Source organism: Natator depressus, chromosome 1 (assembly GCF_965152275.1).
Source record: "Natator depressus isolate rNatDep1 chromosome 1, rNatDep2.hap1, whole genome shotgun sequence".
NCBI lineage: Eukaryota > Metazoa > Chordata > Testudines > Cheloniidae > Natator > Natator depressus.
Window position 1 is genome coordinate 119,310,341 of NC_134234.1, and position 23,502 is coordinate 119,333,842.

General features: G+C 42.6%; 1 protein-coding gene across 1 annotated transcript in view; it reads right to left on the reverse strand.

Annotated features, from left to right (window-relative positions):
* ATP10A (ATPase phospholipid transporting 10A (putative)) overlaps positions 1–23,502 on the reverse strand; it is a 159,038-nt gene that overhangs the window by 85,301 nt on the left and 50,235 nt on the right. Inside the window, exon 4 of the mRNA XM_074965459.1 lies at positions 807–1,011. Within this exon, the coding sequence (XP_074821560.1) occupies positions 807–1,011 (205 nt within the window). The remainder of the gene's footprint in view (positions 1–806; positions 1,012–23,502) is intronic.

The window sequence follows — 23,502 nt, forward strand, 5'->3', positions numbered from 1 at the left end:
GCTTTCATTGAATTAAATGGCAGTTTTGTCATTGACTTCAGTCTATATTTGGCACTTACATGGGCCCCATTACTGCAGTATTGGAGCATCTCACAATCACAGCACCCCGTGAGAAATAGAAGTGCTATTATCACTGTGTTACATATGATTAATACAGTTGCTAGATTACGGTTGCTAGATTAAGTAAAACTCAAGCTAGTTTTCCAGACATTTCATACAAAGCATCTCCTATTTCTGACCTCCTGGGTTTGTTTATTTGCATGCACAATGTTGTCATGGAGAGATGAATGATAACAAGGGAGCAGTGAGGCAACTTTTGTAGCTCGTGCTCTTGCCGGCTGAAAATACACCATTAAAAACACAAGCATGCTGTACCTTTAAAGCTCGAGGGACATACTGGGACATGGATTTTTAGGTAGAATTTCCAACTGAAAGTGATTTGGCCCACAGACATGAAAAATAGCTGTTCTTTTCTATGTTGAAAACTATCTACAGAAAGAACAGTTAAACATGTGATAAAAAACCAAAATACAATAGAAGTCATAAAAAAAAGTAACATTTGCCTGCCCCACACAATTACCAAACATCTCCTTTTTCAAATACAGAGAAAGAATGTGCCAATAACTGCATAACGGTATCTGAGGTAACCGTTGGCATATACTAGCAGTTTAACTGTAATTGCAGTGGAGCACCAGTCCTGCTAGAAGAAGAAAGGTTAATTGATTGGTGTGGTTCTGGATTGGTGAAACACTTACTGAGTTTAAACAAACCATTATCTTAAATAAAAATGAAAGATGTTGACTTACCAACTCTAAGAATCTCCTCACTACCTGTCTTTGTTTTAAATTGGTCTCCCCATCCAGGTTAGCAGTTTCTATATGACACAGCCCATCGGGGTCACTTGAAGAGAGCAGCAATATGTCAGCAGGTATGATTTCATTACAACGAAGCTGAACAAAGTCGCCAACTTCTACTTCTTTCCAATATCTGTTCATATATTTCTTTTCATTCCTGACAAAGAGACATGTACAGGGAAACACATCAAAACACTGACCAGGTAGGGATGTCTCAGTCTAGTCTGTATGGATTTTAGGCTGGACCACAGAGAAATCACCAAGGTATTCTCAAATTCTCCCTCTTTAGAAAAATTAGATGGCCACAAAAATGGTGATGAATAGGTCATGTGACTGGATAACAATTATTAAGAACTAGAACACAGGCTAGGCTGTGTGGTTTGGTGGTGGCATAAAAGAGAACAAGTCAACTTCCTTTCAGTCTCTAAATGGCCTACCTACCTCCTGGGCATGAGTACATTGGGGTACACGGGTTCTGTACACCCATTACTCCTACCCTTGACAGATGGGTTGGCCGTGGCTCCTCCTCCATCACAGTGCACCAATCAGTTCCGCTTAACCAGTGCAGGGGTGGGGGTTAGTTACCTGCTATTGATGAAGGCCAGTGATAGATTTGTACCCCACCTCCAGGGGTGAGGGTAGGACAGGAAAGGAATTGGACAGGCCTCTCTGAGGCACAACTCCTTCCTTGCACTGTTCCTGAGGCACCACAGCTATGTGCCACCCTGTATCAGCCCAGTCTAGCCTTCAAAAGAAGTAATGAGAATATTTGCACACATTGTAATGCAAACCTATAAAAAGTCACTAACATCTTTGGGAAATACTGTTAAAGAAATCCAGCATACAAGTGTTTTTCCTCTCCCCACTGACTACTAACAACTGCTATGACTTATAAGGATGAACTTTGTGTGGTGCTGCATGTGAAACTTAGACCCAAGAGCCAAAAATTCACAGCCCAAATGAATTCCAATAAACCCCCCCCCCCACTAATCTAGAGTCACCACGGTATCTCTGCTGAAAAACGCAGCCACAAATATAGTGTGGGGAGAGGACATTCTTGTTTCCTTAAAGTGCCCTTTTATAGTGGCACATTAACTATAGTGGCATCTGTGCATTTGTTCTGTACCATAGCCTGGCAGTAGTACATCATAATGCCTAGATTCTGAGTCATTTATCTACACCTCCAGGTTTATAGGCTAAAGGAAAATGATACCCCCCTAGAATTATTGGAGCATGTCAAAAATAGTGGCTAAACAAGAGCCATCTGACATTTGTCAAAGACTTTGTGAAAGCTTAAACAAAGTTCCTCACAAGAGGCTGTTAAAGTCAGGGGTGACAGGCATAAGTATTGTCATGGATTAGAAAGTGGCTATGAGATAAGAACACATCAGGAATGTGCAGACAGATTTCAATGTGGCAGAAGGTTACATGGGAGGTCACAGAAGGGTGGCCCAAGATCTATTTTAGCACAGTTAATTTAGTGTATTCATTGAGCTGGGAAATAGTGAAAAACGAGGTGGCAAAATTTGCAGATGATGCACAATTTAGACTACTCACTAGAGAAGATTTGGGGGCACTTCAGAGGCACTATCCATTTCACATATGGGCAGTACAAAGGCAAAAAAAATCATGGTTGGCAAATACACATAAGAAGGAATAATAACTATACTTCCACCTTACTGTATTCTAAATTAACGGTAACTGCTCAGGAAAAAGGTTTGGGCATCATTGTGAACAGTTCAGTCAAAATAGACGTTCAACGTGAAGCAGTAATTTTTTTTATTTTAAAGGTGGAATGTATAAAAATGAATGGAAGACAATGCCAACATATTATAATGCCACTTTGTAGAAACCTATGGTACACCCTCACCTGGAATACTGTGTTCTCAGAGGCATGGGAAGATTTTCATATAAAAGAGGGATTGAACTGGGGCTCTCAGAATGACTGGAGCTATGAGTAGACCATATATGTTAGAGAGACAAGGTGGGTGAGGTGATATCTGTTATTGAACCAACTTCTGTTGGTGAAAAAGACAAGTTTTTGAGCTACACCGAGCTCTTCAGGTCTGGGAAAGGTACTCAGAGTATCACAGCTAAATACAAGGTGTCAGAGGTAGGAACTAGATTTCATGGACCTGATATGGCAGTTCCTCCGTTCCTAATTAAGGGGGAGCTACTCTGTTGCAAACACTCTTACAGTACATCCATCCTTAATGAGACATTTGGCATTCTAGTCCAAGATCTCCACCCTTCCTGTGGCAGGTAGTATACAGGTGTGATAGTTGCCAAGTGTGTGGGAGATTAAGAAATGCTAGAAGTGCAATGCTTTTTAAACAATAAAAATTAATTAAAAGTTGTTAGGCACTATAGCCTGCAGGACTGTTGTCTGATTTTTAGTCTGGTAACACTTATATAGCACCACTCATTACAAATGCATTTGAACTTCATTCACTTCTACAGTTAAATTAAAAAAGATTAAGAGTAGCAGTCACATGTGAAAGTGTTTTGAGTTACTGCTTGCATAGCTAACAAACCTTTCAGATCTGTGATCCAGTGATTTGTACTACATCCCTGCACTCTTGGTTTCAAAGCAATTCATACTCATTAGCAGGAAAAGTTAAATGCTAGTTTCAGACTGATCGTGGAGGGAATGCTGAATATGTCTACAGCCAACGTGAAAATTATCTGCCCTTGTTAAGCTATCATGTTTGACACTTAGAGGTCTTATTATTCTGTAGTGATCTTTAGTTAAAAAGGGGGTACAACCGTAATTTTCATTATTCCTTTTATAAACTGGTCATAGGGAAGGGACAGCTAAGAAAGATACATCCCTGCCCCATTACCTGACATTTTATTGTTCGATGTGTATGCTAAATAAGTACATAGATGCTGTATAACTCTGACACCAATGGAGTCAAATCAAGGATGAATTAGGTACATAGGTCCAGATTTTTAAAAGTATTTAGGTGTCACTGTGCTTAGGATTGAGGAGCCTAAATTTCATTTTAAAAAGGGATGGCACCTAATGCTTAAATCCCTTTTGAAAATGAATTTTAGGCTCCTGGACCAGTTAGATGTTGCAATCCTGAGTGCAGCGATACCTTTAAAAAATCTGGGTCATAAGCTTTAACAGTAATTCTGAAAGTTAGCAGGTCTTCTGTGTTTTGATCTAGTTAAAAGTCTATTCAGGATCTTCATATGCAAAACATATATTTTTAAGGAATACATTTAAAGTACATAAAATGGCAACGTTTTTTTTCCCTTTCATAATCCTGTTCTGTTGGCATAGATGGTGTCAAGGAAGAATAATGGCAGTGTCAATTGCAATGTAACAACAATGGCAACTATCTGGGATACTGTGCAGTGTTATTTCATTAATTGTTATGTTCTGGTAGTTTAGGGAAGTGTCAAAAGTAACTATTTCCCATTTGCAGAGGTGTTTTGCAAATTTAATATTTTGGCTGTTTTTAAAAATTTCTTTTAAAATACCAAAGGGAAGAATTTACACGAATGCTTTTTTTAAAAGCATTTTATTTTAACTAGAGCTAGTTAAGCAGGCACTTGTTCCTTTTTCCCCCCTGCTCTTCACAAAAACAAGTTACCAATTAACTCATTTTAAAAAAAATAGAGAGCTTGAATGAGCAGATCTAGATTAATAACATACATGTTAATGTTTCAACTAGATAAATCTTTGAAGTGACAAAGAAATTTGGCTGCAAAATAGAAGGTTTACAATGGCTGGGCAGAGAGACTATTAACTGTACAGCAGATGCCACCCCCAATTCTAATTTCCACTTACAAATTTACTCTGAGCAGACTGAAGCTGCTGGCTAGGGATACAAACAGCAGTGACAGAAATCTTTTCACTCCAGCTTTCTTCTGAAGCATAAACTGATACAAAGCAAGCCAGCAATTCCACATTTTTGGGCAGGCCTTTAACTGCAAACATTGGTTTAATCCTTGTGACATAGGGCCAAAGTCTGCTAGCCCAATTTTATTGGTTTCAACAGGGTTACACCAGGAGAAAATTTAGCCCTGAAAGCTATGGGCATAACTTAAAAGAATAATATTTATCTGCAACAATTAAGTGCAATTATTCCAAAGTATCTCCTGAAAGCTTTTAAACAGCCATGGGAGGCCTGCAACATACTTTCAAACTTGTGTACAACAGAAGTTATCGTAACTGATATCTAAATACTTGTATTACACTGATTGCTCCGGGGTTTGTGCCAGATCTTGGGAATGGCTGTATCAAAAAGTCTTAGGCAAAAGGTAAAAGGTACAGATGACTGTTAAAGTTTTTGTCCCTAGATTTAAACTTAGGTAAATCACAATATTTGATTGGTTTTTGTAAAGGTGTGTTTTAGTTTGTTTTTCAAATTATACCATTCCACTGTTAAAGGTTTAAGAACAGAAGTACCAATGTCTTTCTAGCCCTTACCAAAAATAATTTTGTTTCTCCCTTTTGACAGATCTCAGATGTTTAGGCAAGACAAGGTAGTTCTTTAGAAGACAGACACTATAATTGCAGACCTAGTCAAAATTTAGGAAGAATTCTCCATGTTTTGTCACATCCTTAGGAACTGTTACAAGCAATGTTAAGTAGGAATTTTTAAGTTAAAAATTTGCCTCAACAACTGTAATTCTCCCAGGCTAAAATCCATTCCATTTGCACAAACCTGAATATTCCAGCTCTAAGGTAGTGGAATGAAGTCTTTGCCAGGGCCAAGGCATGGGACTTTTGTAGAGTCCCTTCCCATTTGCGTTCCCCATTGGCAACTATTCCAGACAATGAGCTGGACCAGTGGACACAAAAACACCTCATCTGTTGTTGTGAGGGGTCCTGAGCAATGTTCACTCGAATGTTTTTCTATCCATACGCAGAATGGTTTTTCTTATGTGCAACAATGTCGAGGTAATGTGAGGATGTGTCCCACTGGTAGAAACCAAGGTCAATAAAAAAAATCAATGACTAGAATAGAGCTGGACAAGGAGAAGAAGTCTGGAGATAAATGTGAGAAGCGAGGGACATATGCTTGTTTTGTTAAAATATTATATGTTTGCTGTTAAAGGAAAAAAATCCAGAATACATAACATTGTTGTTTTAGTTAAATAAAAAATTTTAAATATCTGTGTGGTGATGTTCTCCTCCTAATACAGCATAGCAAGAAAATCCTCCAAATATTAATGATTAACCTGTTGAATTGGAGATATTTATGAAGTCATTGGGAGGTGAACTATCTGCTTCAGTTACCTTTGGTAAATCAAATCAAACAATCATTCATTTTCTGATATAGCTGTAAAACTAATCTGAAAAGTTTTCAAAATAAATCACCGTTTAAAACTGTATAGTGTGTACCTTCTAAAAATGTAACCTACATCTATCTCTGAGTTGTGAAGAATATGTATTAAGGTTATAACCACCAAGAAGAATGCACTTTTATGCAGAAATCCATGACTAAATCAAGTCTTCCTGACTAGTGATTTAAATAATAATTTAAATCAATTTGACTTAAATCAAATCCACCCTGGTAGAAACAAAAAACCTAGATATAAATCACCCTCACACATTATATAGTGTAGTTTAACCCACCTGTTTTTTTTCATTAATGGTAAGGCAGCATTTTAAACAAGGGCCAAAGTCTGTGCTCCTCACTTGAGCAGAAAGGCCAGCGGGAGTTTTGCTTAACTAACAATGGCAGAATTTGGACCTAGAGGTGAATAAATCAAAAATCTACAATAAGCAGCATATTTAAACCTGGATTGTCACTTTCAAGTTCAACAAATAAAATTCAGTCCACCTGCTGTCGGGCAACATCAAATGTTAAATCTGTCATTTGGAAAACAAATCTGGAGTATAATTGTGCAGTGAAGATTTGTATACAGTATTCTATTAACGTGAAAGTTGCAAACAAAATCCAAATCTTTATGTACAAGTTTCATAGCATGCTTTTCTAACAAGTCTCAGCTATCTGAAAATTAGAATCCCTATTAGTCTTCTTTAAAGTGAGTTACACACACACAGAGCATATATTTGAAAGGAAATTACTCCAGTACTAACAGCAGTACATACTCCATTAAAGTGTTCTCCTCATATTAAAAAATACATAGTACATTTATATTCAAAAGGAGAAAGTTACCTGATTCTAAGACAGTGGAGTGTGAAACTACATGGAGCTTATAGAAAGGCAGTATTGACTGTTACATTATTTCAGTCAGTTGCTATTTCTACATATTGAACTGATGGTCAACATTTGCCACTTATTCAGTTCAAAGTTCATGGGAGTTTTTGCAACAGGAGCAGGAGTTAGCATATAATGAAGGACCCAAATAGATTAATACCAAACCCCTTTATTTAGGAAGTGTTTTGAGCAAAGTTTAAAGATTCAAAATCAAACAACATAAGTACCCACAAAGATCAGGCTTTCCCTGCAAAAACTTGTAAGAAACCACTTTCTTTGGATGTGCAAGTTGTTTATCTAGATTCTTGAAGATTATCTACAGGTAGCCCTTAATTAGTTTCCAAGTGGAAATGTGTAACTACACAGCAAAGGGCATCTTCAGTTTCTTTTAATTCATCATCTTTTTTTATATTTAAAAAAACCTAATTACATGAGTTTTAAAAAGCACAGACTTGTGCCACTAAAACCTACACAGAAAATAAGTGCTGTTTTTTAGGAGAAGCAACAGTTGATTAATCATTTCTTTTTTAGACTATATTGCGGCCGAATTCCTGATAGAGTGAACTGATTGATTTAGAGCAGGGGTCGGCAACCTTTCAGAAGCGGTGTACCTCGTCTTCATTTATTCACTCTAATTTAAGGTTTCGCGTGCCAGTAATACATTTTAATGTTTTTAGAAGGTCTCTTTCTATAAGTCTTTAATATATAACTAAACTATTGTTGTATGTAAAGTAAATAAGGTTTTTAAAATGTTTAAGAAGATTCATTTAAAAATTAAATTAAAATGCAGAGCCCCCCGGATCGGTGGCCAGGACCCGGGCAGTGTGAGTGCCACTGAAAACCAGCTTGCGTGCTGCCTTTAGCACGCGTGCCATAGGTTGCCTACCCATGATTTATAGCAACATTTTTGAAAAAGTTCTTGACAACAGCTAGGATGTCTCTCCAAGGAATTGTACGAGCGAGCAAGAAAGAAAGAAAAGAGGGAAAAATGCAATGTCCAGAGATGAAGTGCAATTAAAATCAGAATCAAACATGCCTTTGTGTCCAGAGAAGTCGCCCACTCTCTCCCCAGCCACAATACCCCTGAGCCCAGGTTTCCCAGTTCAGGTTCCCTCATGTATCATCTGCCTGGTGTGTTGAACTAGACCCCGAAGTTGCTGGTGCTATTCACTTGGGGTTGCAGCTGTGCTAATCATGGCCCGGGCAGCTCAGCCGCTTGTCTCCTGGTCCCTTTGTTACCGCCCTGAACTCCTGGCCACTTTGCAGCCATGCACAAGCCTCTGCTCTCCTGGTTCCTGGGGGAGCGGGAGTGAAGATCATCCCCGTCCTGGCAACACAGCACCATGACCCGAGGGAGGAGGATGGGGAGGGTGTTATGCAAAAAAAAATCGGAGGGCAGGGTGCTGTGCAGTGGCCCAGCAAGTCCCGGGGTGGGGAGGAGATGGGGGCCAACCTGGCGTTGAGCCTTCCTGCTGTGGGAAGAGGTGCCCCACCGTTGCCCCCTTCCCAAGAGTCAGTGTAGCTGGCCCTCCCCACTGCCTGGTTCCCCTCCAGTTGCCTGGCCCTGGTTGCCCCCCCGCCCTGCCACTCCACAGCCCCTCCCTCCCTGCTCCGGGCACTGCCCTCCAGCAGTCACTGAGGATGTGCGTGCCTGTGTGGCACTTGATGGAGCCCTCATCCTTAACCCACTTCCAGTGAGGAGTCCATGTTGACCTGGGTAGGCCTGTGAAAAGATATCTTCAGCAAAGTGCAGGCACCTCTGTGTCTCCAGAGAGGAAGCCCTCGGCATGGCCACACAGGGTATGGTTCATTGCAAGAAAAAAGGTGTGTTCTTAACTCGGGTTAGCTAATGTGAGTTAGCTAGCTCAGGTTAGAATGGCAGTAAAGAGAAGGCAACTCAAGTTCTAATCTGGGGTGGCAACTCTAGTTCAACTCCAGGCTCCCCTATAGGCTTGAACTGGCAACCTGGGTTTCCATGTCTTCTCTGTTATTTTAAAGTGAGTTAGCTAACCTGAATTGAGAACATTTTTCCCCCTCAGTGAAGATACTCTCAGTCAAACGCTGTAACAGGGTGCCACCCACTTCTTGCAAGTGCCTCCTGGTCAGTTAGTCTGTGGTGATCCCTGTAGGTGGTTTCTCAGGTGGGTTTTCAACAACTCAGCCCTCTGGCCGAGTCACACACACAGACTGTATGTGAAACAAAACAGGTCCCCCATGGACTGTTTATGGTGGAAGGGGTCTATGTCAGTACCCTTCCATTGGTAACTATGAAGCTCTCCCTGGGCTTACTCATAAAATAGTGCTGGCCCTGGTATGGGGCCACAGGGCTTCCTCTCTGGAGACACTGTCTTCCTGAAACTCTCCCCAACCCCCCAGGCTATCTCCTTATTCAGTCCCACAGCCCCTTCTGGGTTAGCCTTCAAATAGTCCCTCACCTTGATTCAGGGCCATGCTCCCAGGGCTTCCCCCCTGGAGACTCTTCACCCTTCCTGAGCCTTTCTGGCCCCAGCTAGACCATTAAACAGTTCAGTTCCTCTTCCAGGTGTGTGTCCCAGTTCAAAAGTCTGGCAACTTCACTAGAGGCTGGTGGGAGGGACCCAGGACCACCCACTACTCCAAGTCCCAGACCAGGGACCCTACAAATAGTAGCTGCCCACTGCATCCCTTTAACTAAACTGCACTTTTATCCATTTGGCCACTTCCCCATGGCCCCAGCACCTTCTCAAATGCTTTATCCTTACTGTAGGACTGAAGTCTTGTACTCAGTCCCAGCAGTCAGTCAGGAGCTCTCTCTTGCTCCCCTGGGCCCCACCAGCAACTGATCTGTCCATGGTCCTGCTGCTCCTTCCACCAGCTAGGAACACAGTCCTCACCCTCCAGCTCCAGACAGCAACTGACTGACTCTAGCACTGCAGCTTCTTTTATATGGCCCTGCTGGGCCCTGATTGGCTGCTCCCTGCAGCCTCTCTGATTGGCTACTTCCTCCCACAGCCACTCTAGGCAGCCGGGATGACTTCTCTACTGCTCCTTTCTGGGATAGGGTATAGTAGGACCCTGAGGCCTCCAGCTGGGGCCTCTGGGCCTAGCCCACCCCGTCACAGACACAAACACTAAGCATCCCCCTATGCAGACTTTATGTGGTCTGCAAAGTCTTGTGCAGGCCCTTAACACTCAAATTAATTCCACACCACCCCCATTCCAAGATCACCTGCTGGCTAGTTTTTGAAGCAACAATTGCCTTCACTTTAAAGGAGGTCAGATGTTTTAGGAGGTAGAAAACCAATCCCTAAAGGACAGGATAAAGGGGGGAAACAAAACAAACAAACAAAACCCACCAAGACACCACTTGGATCAGTTCTGGATACCAACCAGTTCCTTCACCCATTCCCTCTCAGGATGACATCAAATGATGTGGGTCAGGACTAAAAATATTAGGTCCAACTCTGCCATAAAAATCCTTAAAATCCATTTAAATTAATTTGGGTACAAATGCAAAACTGGTGACAACATTCAAGATATTCTTTTTATTTTTTTAAAAAAATTGTTGCGGTAGAAGCTATATTGTTACCTAACAAGTAAAAGAGAAGGTGCCAGATATATAAGGTAAGACAATACAGCAGAAGACAAGCAATATCAGTCATCATTAGAAAATGGTGGGAATACGACAGGTTTAAAACAGTTAAAGAAGTCAAAGCTATCCTTTACCCTAATGTGTTTATTACTTAAGAACAAGCTAAATAGCTACAGACACATGCTGAAAACCATTTAGGTAAGATTATGGTGCTGTGGCAGAATTAATGAAAAACATGTAGTAGAAACTAGAACCAAAGCTGGTTACGGGATGTCCAGAATATGTCTCTGTTCCATAACATCTGTTTCTAGGGTAAGATTCACAAACAGAATTTGAATCTGATACTAATTAGATAGAACAGATGAAGAAAATATATTTCTCTTGAGAAACTTAAGGGCATAAAAAGGGCAGAACCACTCCATGACAGAAGTTTCTAAATGGATTCCTTACCTTTAATATTATACGGAGAGTCCTTAACATTTTTTCCCTTGTTCATCATCCTCCAAGAATTTACTATCAAGTAGCAATTGGGTAGGTACATAAAAGATGTTAAACTTCTCAAAAGGACAAGGAGTGTGTAAGAATAATAAGGCATAAATGTGCCTTGTAATGAATTTCAAAGCTTCTATCTTTCTTGTTACAAATCAATCTGAGTTCACTTGCTCTGAAAAACCCTAACCCCCCTGGAACGTCAGCAGCTCAGGTTTTAGAATCTGAGGCAAATGCTGACTTTTTTTTTTTTTTGGCAGAGTGCTACCTTCTGTGCTGAAAGCAATCTTACAATTGTTCACTGTAATGAAACATTTGAAATCCGGAATAAATGATTTTTCAGCCAAGAAACTTAGTGTTGAGATAACAAGATTAAACGTAAAAGCAGAACACTTAATGAGATCTGACATAAACAGAATAAAAAAACCCCACTAGCTTCCAACTACTGACTTTCCACTCAGAGTATTTTTTTAAGTTACAGGAAACATTATAGTTGGATAATAAAATCACCTCAGCGTATGTTTAGGGTTTATTGTTTTAAGCAATAGAATGTTTTACACTTCTCAATTTATTGCTGCAAATAGAAATAAATGAACATCCTTCTCCCAACAATATTGTGAAGAAAAAATATCTACTGTATGCTTTCATTGTGGCTAGGTGTCACGTTGGTGCTCAAAGGCGTGCCCAATAGATACCATATAGTAAGGTGGGGCAAGTGTAAAAATTGATTGAGGAAATTCGACTGGCTAGGATTTAGTGTCGTGCCCTGTTGGGTGTTGGCCCTGGTGGGTGTTGGCCATGCATTAGTCAACTTCAGGATCAACTACTGCAATGTACAGTATCCTGGTGCTGAAAGTGAATGCCACAAAAAGTTTCAGATGGCATGATACACTGTAGCCCCTCTCCTAAGTAAGGCAGGGCATTGAAAACATTTCATACCATTGCTCTACACATGTAGTTCAGGCTCTCTGTCCCCTACCTTTTCTGGTGGAAGGCCTTGAACCTGTTCTTCAGGACTCTGAATAGTCTTTGTCCAGAATGTCTTTGGTCTTGTCTACATGGAGTAGCAATGCATACCCGAGGGGTGTGGTTTCTAAAGCACACCACTGTGCTGTGCACTAACTGGTCTGTGTAGATCCTGCTGGCATGAACTAAAAATTCTATAGTGAACTTTAAGGTAGCTCTGTTTCAAACGATGCTAGATTAACATGCACTAGGGAACTTTTAGTTGTGCCAGCAGGATCTACACAGGCCATTTAGCATGCAACCCACTGGTGCACTTTAGAAAGTCAGGAAAATTGCCTAACATTTTCTATTTAGATCCAGTAACATCAGCGGAGGGCAACAAAAATGATTAGGGGGCTAGAGCACATGACTTATGAGGAGAGGCTGAGGGAACTGGGATTATTTAGTCTACAGAAGAGAAGAATGAGGGGGATTTGATAGCTGCTTTCAACTACCTGAGAGGTGGTTCCAAAGAGGATGGATCTAGACTGTTCTCAGTGGTAGCAGATGACAGAACAAAAGGAGTAATGGTCTCAAGTTGCAGTGGGGGAGGTCTAGGTTGGATATTAAGAAAAACTTTTTCACTAGGAGGGTGGTGAAGCACTGGAATGGGTTACCTTAGAGGTTTTTAAGGTCAGACTTGACAAAGCCCTGGCTGGGATGATTTAGTTGGGGATTAGTCCTGCTTTGAGCAGGGGGTTGGACTAGATGACCTCCTGAGGTCCCTTCCAACCCTTATATTCTATGATTCTATGAACATTTCCATGAGAAGACTGCAAGTTTAAATCCCTGGGGAGACTCTGATTTGAAACACACACTTCTATTTCCAGCATTTTCACAGCCACAAGACTAGAAGGGGCAGTAAATAGCAGGGCTTTGGAGCTGTGCTCCGGCTTCGCTCCAGCTCCAGGCAAAAACCTGCAGCTCCACTGCTCCGGAGCTGCTCCACGCTCCAGCTCCGGGCTCTGCTCCAAAGCCCTGGTAAATAGCACTGGAACTTGCAAAAATCCTATTCTTCATTGTAGTTGGCAGCAGACTAGGCCTTAACTTGTACTCCAGTGTGATGGAAATCTTTTAAGTTCATTTGAAGACTTGCATTTGTTCAAAGAGGTTGTATATTCTTAAAAATAGAGCTGGCCAAATAACAGTCATGATTGATGTATTTTTTCAATATTTTCCCTCCCATGAATTGAATAATATTTGTGAATACTTTCCCCCCATTATTCAGCCAGGTCTATGCACGGTCTGGTCAAATAATTAGTTAGGTAAATTATTTACAAATTTTCGTCTCACAAATCTCAAAAACATTCATGAATTAGTTCTGGTTTTTATTCACTAAGCTCCATTAATAGATCTGAAAACCAAGTGATTCAGCAAGTTGACTAAGTATGCACCCAACTTCAAGCCAGTGAATAGTCACATTGGATAGGCAAATGAACTTAAAAGATTATAGAGGATGTTGTAGAATGACCTATGTGATCCAGATTCAGGAAGTCATAAGAATAAGATTCTTGTATATATGGCAACCAGGATGCTTTTGCAAAGGTGCAGGTCATGACTGTCTGACTGATAAGAAAGATTATGGATTATTATGAGATATGGAAGGCTATCTTTTGGCCTAAAACAACAAATTGTCTAGTTAACTGATAGTAAGAGAGTACAAATATGTATATTGACCCCTTACAACCCATATAAATGCTGCTGCTGAAATCATTTTCATTTCTCTTCAATGTTGAATGTCATCTGCACCCCCTGCAGTTGAAGCCAGTGGTTCCCTTTCTGCTACACCAAATTAGTTCTTAAACTGCATTTAAGAAAAAGCAAGGCTGTTATTGTGTTGTGACCACTGCCTATCACTTATCCAATTGTTATTTTGTGTTCTGTTTGTGTGTTGTTGTATCTACCAGTTGTCTCTCATCACACTCTTAGACTGTAAGATCTTTGGGCAAGGGCCATCTTTTTTCCTCTGTATTAGTACAGCACCTACCATAACTGGGTCCTGATCCTTGACTGGAGTTCTGGTAGAAAACCTGACACCTGACAACCCTAAATACAATTAAATGAATGAAAAAACAAATACTTTACTAATGTTACTTTTCCATGTGAACATTTGCTGTAGCCTCCTTGAGGACTTTATTCCATCAGTAGCAGAGGAGGTGGACTGTGTAAATAAAAAGCATAGGGGAGAAGAGAAGCACTTCACTAGACTGTCTAATAAGATGCAATCTACACCATGAAAACCTTTGAGAATCTCCGACCTCCTGTGCTAATTCAGCTACTATGCATGAGCCCCGGGTCAGCACGCTAAAATTCCATATACATACTGCATGACTTCAAACAAAATATTTCAATATTTTTCTAAACAATAAAAAATTAATAACACAAAGAAATGTGCCAGCCCACATTTTGGATTTGGATTTGAATTTTTTTTTGTATAAAAGACAAGACTGTTTGTGTTTTACAGAAAGCCGTCTTAAATCATTTTTTGTTTTAAGATTGTAAAAAAAGCTGCTACTTGGCCAAGACCTTGTTTGAGAACTTTCTGTCCAAAGCCATTTTTAATTTTGAACAGCAGAGTAAGGAGAAAGTTAACAGTGGAAACAATGACACAACCTTAGTCACAGAGGTGGGACTGGTGCTGCCATGGACATCTCAAAATACATTGCCTGACCACAAAGCACTTACCATTTTTGTTAATTGACAACTCCTCCAAAATAAACAGAAAACTGCTTTCTGGATCCTCCACATAAGCAAGCTAATGATCCACGCTCATTTCTAATTATAATACAATTGGACTTGGCTGTGGCTTTGCCACAATTCCTAGGGACGCAGTCCCTAGCCTCAGTTGCTGTGCTCCCTCAAGAGCAGACTGGGAACCAGACTGTGAGCGTTGCAGTTTGGTCACTGCTTCCCTCTAGCTTCAGGGCTGAATGAAAGTGCAGAGGCAGTAATCTGTGTCAGCCATATACATGGTGCAGATGACATCCCCTGGCGTGCTTGGTCAGTGCAGCTGAACCAAGTCTCCACCCACAATGCATGGGAGGGGATATAGTGCCCATACAAAGGATGCTCTTCTCCCTCTGGTTCACAGTTGATCCCACTGTGTTATTAAAATGAAAGACCCAGTTTCTTAAATGCAGCATTTATATATACAACACTTGCCTATTGTGACGGTTCAGGAGTGAGCTACATCTGAGCTCTCTCCTACAATTACGCAGTAGGGCTCAAAAACAGAGCTGCAAAACAGAGACCACGGAATGAAATTCCTTAATGTTGTATTGACGCTTAGAAGTCCCCAGAAACCCCAGCATAGGCTGAGCTACAGCAGCAGCGACCCTTTGCAGCTAACTGGCTTGCCTATTCTAAATCCCTGCTCACATCAGAGGCTGAATTTCTCCGAATCAGAACTTTTGGTCTCCTGTTGAAGTTAATGGATGACTTCATAGAATCCTAGAAGATTAGGGTTGGAAGAGACCTCAGGAGGTCATCTAGTCCACCCCCTGCTCAAAGCAGGACCAACATCAACTAAATCATCCCAGCCCAGGGCTTTGTCAAGCCAGGCCTTAAAAACCTCTAAGGATGGAGATTCCACCACCTCCCTAGGTAATCCATTCCAGTGCTTCACCACCCTCCTAGTGAAATAGTGTTTCCTAATATCCAACCTAGACTCCCACACTGCAACTTGACACCATTGCTCCTAGTTCTGTCATCTGCCACCACGGAGAACAGCCTAGCTCCATCCTCTTTGAAACCCCCCATCAGGTAGTTGAATGCTGCTATCAAATCCCCCCTCACTCTTCTCTTCTGCAGACTAAATAAGCCCAGTTCCCTCAGCCTCTCCTCATAAGTCATGTGCCCCAGCCTCCTCATCATTTTCATTGCCCTCCGCTGAACTCTCTCCAATTTGTCGACATCCTTTCTGTGGTGCAATACTCCAGATGTGGCCTCACCAGTGCCGAACAGAGGGGAATAATCACTTCCCTCGATCTGCTGGCAATGCTCCTACTAATGCAGCCCAATATGCCATTAGCCTTCTTGGCAACAAGGGCACATTGTTGATGCATATCCAGCTTCTCATCCACTTTAATCCCCAGGTCCTTTTCTGCAGAACTGCTGCTTAGCCAGTCAGTCCCCAGCCTGTAGCAGTGCATGGAATTCTTCCGTCCTAAGTGCATGACTCTGCACTTGTCCTTGTTGAACCTCCTCAGATTTCTTTTGGTCCAATCCTCCAATTTGTCTAGGTCACGCTGGACCCTATCCCTACCTGCATGTTTATCTACCTCTCCCCCCAGGTTAGTGTCATCTACAGTCTTGCTGAGGGTGCAATCCATCTCATCATCCAGAATGAAGATGTTGAACAAAACCGGCCACAGGACTGACCCCTGGGGCACTCCACTTGCTACCAGCTGCCAATTAGACATTGAGCCGTTGATCACTACCTGTTGAGACCGATGATCTAGCCAGATTTCTATCCACCTTATAGTCCATTCATGCAATCAATACTTCTTTAACTTGTTGGCAAGAATACTGTGAGAGCCTGTATTAAAAGCTTTGCTAAAGTCAAGGCATATCACGTCCACCACTTTCCGCATATCCACAGAGCCAGTTATCTCATCATAGAAGGCAATCAGGTTGGTCAGGCATGACTTGCCCTTGGTGAATCCATGTTGACTGTTCCTGATCACCTTCCTCTCCTCCAAATGCTTCAGATTCTTTGAGGACCTGCTCCATGATTTTTCCATGGACTGAGGTGAGGCTGAGCGATCTGTAATTCCCTGGATTCTCCTTCTTTCCTTTTTTAAAGAGGGGCACTATCTTTGCCTTTGACTTCCTTGACACTTGTTGCTCTCTGTGGACTCTTGGCCATTAATCAACTCTGTGTTCTTACTACTCTTGTCCACCTCATACTCCTCCTCCTTTCCTCTTCCTTGTACTTGTACCCCGTGTAACTCTCCTCACTGCTCTGTCCCTCCTAACTCGTTTGCCCCATAATGGAGCTCTGGGATGCTTTAAACAGTTTTATTATTCTTTTTGTGCATCCTTTGCTTAGATATTTCTAACTATATGAATGTTATCTTGTGACCTGCAAGAGGAATATATGGTTGTAAGAGAAGGAATAAACAAAGGCCTTTTAATGTCTCCTTTCATTCCAGACCTGTCCTCCCTCACATTTCATCTAGATTTGTATTTAACATTTTGAATAAGCCTGTATTAAACTAAAACACTAACAAAGCTTGAAATAAGAGGTAACATGCCAAAAGCTCTCAAAATATATTTAGTATCAAATGTTTCAATTAATCTCCTAATAAGCGACACAGAACTCTACATAGGATGCTACAATGAGGTTTTTTTGTGTCCATTCAGGCAGCATCTCCTTTCTATAGAGTCAAGGTCCCAGCAAAGTGGGAGCATTAACCTGAGAGTCTCTAAAATCAACATCTCCAAACATGTTTTGGAAATGTTTATTTCTAGCTTTGAGCAAACTAAATGGTTTTCTCAGAACAATTAATGCATCCCTTAGCAATAGGCAAAGGAATAAATTAACTTCCTAATTCATAAAATGAAAAAAGTAAACAACCAATATTTTAGCCATCCACGGAACAGAAAAACTCTAAGGCCAAATCACATTTTATGACCTTTCTGTTAATTTTTAAAGTGATCAAACAAAGGTTTATTTGGTAATAAAGTAGATTTTTGCGTAGTTGAATAAGTTCATATACAGATGAAAAGATCTTTTTGCTGACAAAACTTAGAAATTTTCGTGTACAGAACTATAGTAAATCTAGAAGTGTTGTAAAAAGCAAAAGTGTGGCAATTGCAAAGTTATATTAGAAGTCATTATTAGTAAGAACTAGTACTCTTGTTGTGTTGCTGGTGTTCTGATGTATCTAGGACAATGCTTAAAAAAGCTGGACTATTCTAACCATTTGGAGTTAGAATATTGATTTTATAATGAACCTGGAAGTTGTTTAAAATTAGAATCAAATTGGGGATAATTTCTTCCTGCATTTGGAAGCAGGATGGAATAAAATTCTCCTCAAATTAAAGTTAAAAGTAAGAAGAAAGCTTCCATAATTACCAAGTTACAAGAATATGAGAAATTTGTATTCTGTTGCTCAGTGGTCCAAGAACTGAAAAGAGAAAGTGAGCCAAAAGACACTTAAACAATTCTGTCAGTGCATATTTTAATTAATTATGCTAAAGAAGAAAAAATGGATACCTACCTTTTATAACTGTTGTTCTTCGAAATGTGTTGCTCATGTCCATTCCATTCTAGGTGTGCACGTACCCCGTGTGTGACCGTTGGAGATTTTTGCCTTAGCAGTATACGTAGGGTCGGCTGTGGTGCCCTTTTGAGTGCTGTGCTCACGTGTCGGTATATTAGGCACCGCCAGCTCTACGCCCTCTCAGTTCCTTTTTGCTGGCAACTCTGACAGAGGATCAGGAGGGTGGGTAATGGAATGGACATGAGCAACACATCTCGAAGAACAAGTTACAAAAGGTAGGTAACCCATTTTTCTTCTTCGAGTGCTTGCTCATGTTGATTCCATTCTAGGTGACTCACAAGCAGTATCCCTGGAGGTGAGCTCGGAGTTCATGGTCATGCGGTTTGCAACACTGCTATCCTGAAGCCAGCATTGTCTTGGGCTTGCATGATGAGTTGTAAACATGTGGACAGATGACCAGGTAGTGGCCCTGCAGATATCCTGAATCAGCACCTGGGCCAGGCAGGCCACCGCCGAAGCCTGTGCCCTAGTCGAGTGGGCAGTCATGGTCGTCAGTGGAGGCACTTTTACCAGCTCATAGCAGTGCAGGCCGTGATCCAGGATGAAATCCTCTGAGCTGACACTGGGCGACCTTTCATCCTGTCTGCCACTGCAACGAACAACTGCGTTGACTTGCAAAACAGCTTAGTTCTGTCGATGCAGAAGGCAAGTGCCCTCCTGATGTCCAGAGCGTGCAACTTGCGCTCCTTTTCCATTTTATGAGGTTTTGGAAAGAAGACAGGTAAGTATATGTCCTGGCCATTATGAAACTGTGAAACTACCTTGGGCAGGAATGCTAGATGCAGCCACAGCTGGACTTTGTCCTTATAGAACACTGTATAGGGCAGCTCCGAAGTAAGTGGCCAGATCTCAGAGACCCTGCGAGCAGCCTTTATTGCAACCAGGAATGAAACGTTCCAGGAGAGACGAAGGAGAGAGCAGGAAACCAGAGGCTTGAAGCGGGGACCCATGAGCTGTGACAGCATGAGATTCAGGTCGCAGGGAGGGACGGGATCCTGGACGTGCAGGTAGAGATGCTCCAGACCTTTCAAAAACTGGACTGCCATGTTGTGAGCAAAGACCAACCTGCCCTGGATCAGAGGGTGGAAGGCCAAAAGAGCAGCCAAGTGGACTTTGACTGAAGACAGGGACAACCCCTAGAGCTTGAGGTGCAGTAGTCCAGGATCTCCTGCAATGAGGCCAGCTCAGCCCAGTACCTCAATCTGAGGTCCAGCACATGAATCTTTTCCACTTGGCCAGGTAGGTTGCTCTGATGGAAGGATTTCTGCTACCCAACAAGACCTGTTGGACACAGGCCAAGCATTCCTATTCCTCTGCATTTAACCATGCAGAAGCCATGCAGTCAGGTGCAGCGCCACCAGGCTCAGGTGCAGAAAACTGCCCTTGTTCTGGGACAGCAGGTCTTGCCAGAGAGACAGCTGCAGTGGGGAAGCCACTGAAAGGTCCAGCAGCGTGCTGAATCAGTGCTGTCGAGGCCATGCAGGGGCTATTAGGATCACCTTCACCCTGTCCTGTTTGATCTTCATGAGGACTCTGTGGATCAACAGCACTGGTGGGAAGGCATAAATCAGAGCTCCCAACTATGGGAGCAAAAAGGCATCTGAGAGGGAGCCCCTGTCCATTCCCTGGATCAAGCAGAACGTGTGGCATTTCCTGTTCTGACGGGATACAAACAAGTCCACCTGGGGAGTCCCCCATCTCTGGAAGATCACCTTGACCGCCTCCAGATGGAACAACCATTCATGGCGAGAAGAGAAGATCCTGCTGAGGTGATCTGCTAACACATTCCTGCCCCAGGCAGATGCGCAGCTACCAGATGGATGGCATGCTGCAACAGAAGTCCCAAAGGCGGAGAGCTTCTTGGCAAAGGGCCGATGCCCTGGCTCTGCCCAGCCTGTTGATGTAATACATCTCAGCAGTATTGTCCATCAGAACCTGCACCACCATGCCCTTCAGGTGGGATAGGAATGAGTTGAGTTTCCTGACATTTATGTGGATGGATAGATCGTTCCATGACCAGCGACCTTCATGCTGAGTTTGCCCAGGTGGGCTCTCCAGCCCAGGTCTGAGGCATCGGAAACCAGGATCAGAGATGGAGATAGGGCTGCGAAGGGAACTCCCTCCAACACCAGCTCAGGGCTCAACTACCAATCCAGGGAAGACAGGATGTGGACCAGCACCCTGACTACCCGGTCTAGATCATGCCTGTTGGGGATGTAAACTGACGCCAGCCACACTTGCAGTGGTTGGAGATGGAGCCAGGCATGCCAGACCATATACGTACAGGCAGCCATGTGGCCTAACAATCACAGGCAGATGCAAGAAGTGGTGAGCGGGTAATTTTTCCCATAGGATATCAGGCCTGACATGGCCTGAAAAAGCACCCCCGGAAGGAAGGCTCTGGCTCGTGTGGAGTCAATGAACTCTATTTGTTGCACTGGTCTTAAGGTCGATTTTTTTTTGTTTACCAATAGGCCCAGGCTGCAGCAGGTGGGAGTAGCAAATTGAGGCTCCACTGTACCTGTTCCCAAGATCTGCCCTTGATGAGCCAATTGTCAAGATACAGGTAGACCTGAACCCCTCAACACCTCAGTGGCCACTGGCACCATACATTTTGTGAACACACTCGGGGCAGATGAGAGATCAAAGGATAGCACCATGAACTGGAAAAGGTGTCTGCCAGTATAAAACGGAGGAATTGTCTGTGATCTTGGAAGATGGAGATATGGAAATAAGCGTCCTTTAGACTGAGGGCAGTGTACTAGTCTCCCAGATCTAGGGAGGGAATGATGGAAGCCAAGGAGGCCATGTGAAACAAACTTCTTAAGAGACTTGTTGAGGTGCCGCAGGTCCAGAATGAGTCTTAGGCCCCCCTTTGCTTTCGGGATCAGGAAATAATGGGAGTAGAACCCTTTTCCCCTCATGTCCCAAGGGATCTCCTCCACTGCCCCCAGCTGCAAGAGGTTTATGACCTCTTGAATGAGGAGTTGCTTGTGAGAAGAGTCCCTGAAAGGGACGGGGAAGGGAAGCAGGGCAGCCGAGAATTGCAGGGTGTAACCCCGAGATACAATCTCTAGCACCCAATCGTCTGAGGTGACCCATGACCAGGCTGAATGGTAGGGATGAAGATGGTTGAGGAAAGGACGAGGCAGATCCAGGGAGTTGACTGGGGCGTCACTCTTGAGCACACCCTCAAAATGAGCGCTTCTGGTCCCCATGATGCTTTGCTGGGCCAGGATGCGCAGGCGAGCAGGAGGAAGAAGGACGGTGATGACTAAAACTCATGTATCTATCCCTTCTTCTTGCAGCCCTTGATGATACAGTGACCTATGCCTCCCTCTAGGCGACCTACGTCAAGAGGGCAGAGACCGTGATCTCAGTGCCGGTGACCTAAGATGTTCCACAGAAGACGGAGACCTGGGGTGTGGAGACAGAGAACGTTGTCTCATCTCCTGAGGCGGGCATCTCCTGAGGCCCTCTGGGAGGCCTTTACAGCTGGCTTGCCCTCACAGGGAGCCCTTGCCGTATCCTGTGACACACGTGGTGCCAGCAGCACTGGTAGAGACCTTTGCTCTCTGGGCACCGGGAGAGCCTGGGAAGACATTTTACAGTCCTTACCCATCAGGTGACTACACCTAAACTGATTTTGGCCTCCAGGACTGCTCAGCCACTTGCACAGGCCAACTGCAGCCACATCTTCATGTCTGGCACCTCTAAAAGGTAGCTACTCTGGACTTTACTTACTGCTGCCCAAGCCACTTTCCAGATCTGTGTCTTGAACAGCACCAAGCCTCTCTTTGGAACAAGCACATTCCAATTAGCTGCAAATCAAGCAGAAATAGAAAACAAAAAGGGCTAACAGAAAGAAAATGAAGCAAAACTCATCTCTATCTGGCACACAGGCCTCATGGAAGGTTCTAAGTTCCACGCAAAGGATGCTGGAATGGTATGACAATACAATGGTCAGTGTGCATGCTGCGATAGATAGACCCTTTTCTACCTTCTAGGTTTAAGGAGATTGTGGGTTGTTTTAATACGTTCAATAGGTCAGTTATCAAAGATAATTATTTTGGGGACTTAGGCTAGAATCTGTAGAAAATAAAATCATGCATCAAACAGACATTTGGTGATTGGATTATCAGAGTGTCATCTGACTTAGGGCTTGTCTTCACTACTGGGGAGATCGATGCTGCTGCAATTGATGCAGCAGGTGAAAACCCACTAAATTGATGGCAGAGTGCTCTCCGGTCGACTCCGGTACTCCAGCTCCCTGAGAAGAGTAAGGTAAGTCAACCAGAGAGTATCTCCCGTTGACGCAGCACAGTGAAGACACCGGGGTAAATCGACCTAAGCTAAGTCGACTCCAGCTTCGCGTAACTTAGGTTGACTTACCCCAGTAGTGAAGACAAGCACTTAGAGAAGTAGATCCCACAGATAGTGAGGGTGAGGGTTAAAAAGGATCCATATTTTGCTCTGTTAATAGAATTGCACCCATTTAACAGAGAGCAGAATCTGACACAGGTTATGTACAAAACACATACTGGATTTCAGTGAAGAAGCTACTGTGTGAAAATGATCAGAAACAAAATATTAAACCTATATTTTTAATGTGACATAACAGAGACAGAGGAATGTAAACAGTGAGAGAGTTACTTGACCTTAATCATCATGGCAGCAGGGTTTCCCTGTTCCTCAATTCCTCCCCAACAACCCAACCAACAGTGAGGTAAGTTTTTCCATTGAAGACTTTTTTCCAGTAGGTAGGACCATAAGCTTCTGTCCTCCACCTGGCCAATATTAGACATGCCACAACATGTCATCGTATTTTTTTAGGAAATAGTATCAACAGAAAAACACCTGAATAAAATACTGCAACCCGGCATGCAGAAAAAGCACGGAATAAGATTTAGGTGCAGAAGATTAAAGACTTAATATTTGACCTGAATATAAATCAACCCTTCAAAATGTTTCTTTTTAATACAAGTTAAATATTAACATTTTAGATTCTCCAGTAGAAACTGAGGATTAAAGTCATATTAGAATCAATGGGAATTTTATTATTGATTTCACTGGGGCCAGGATTTCACCCCTGGAATGTAGGCCTTATAATTAGC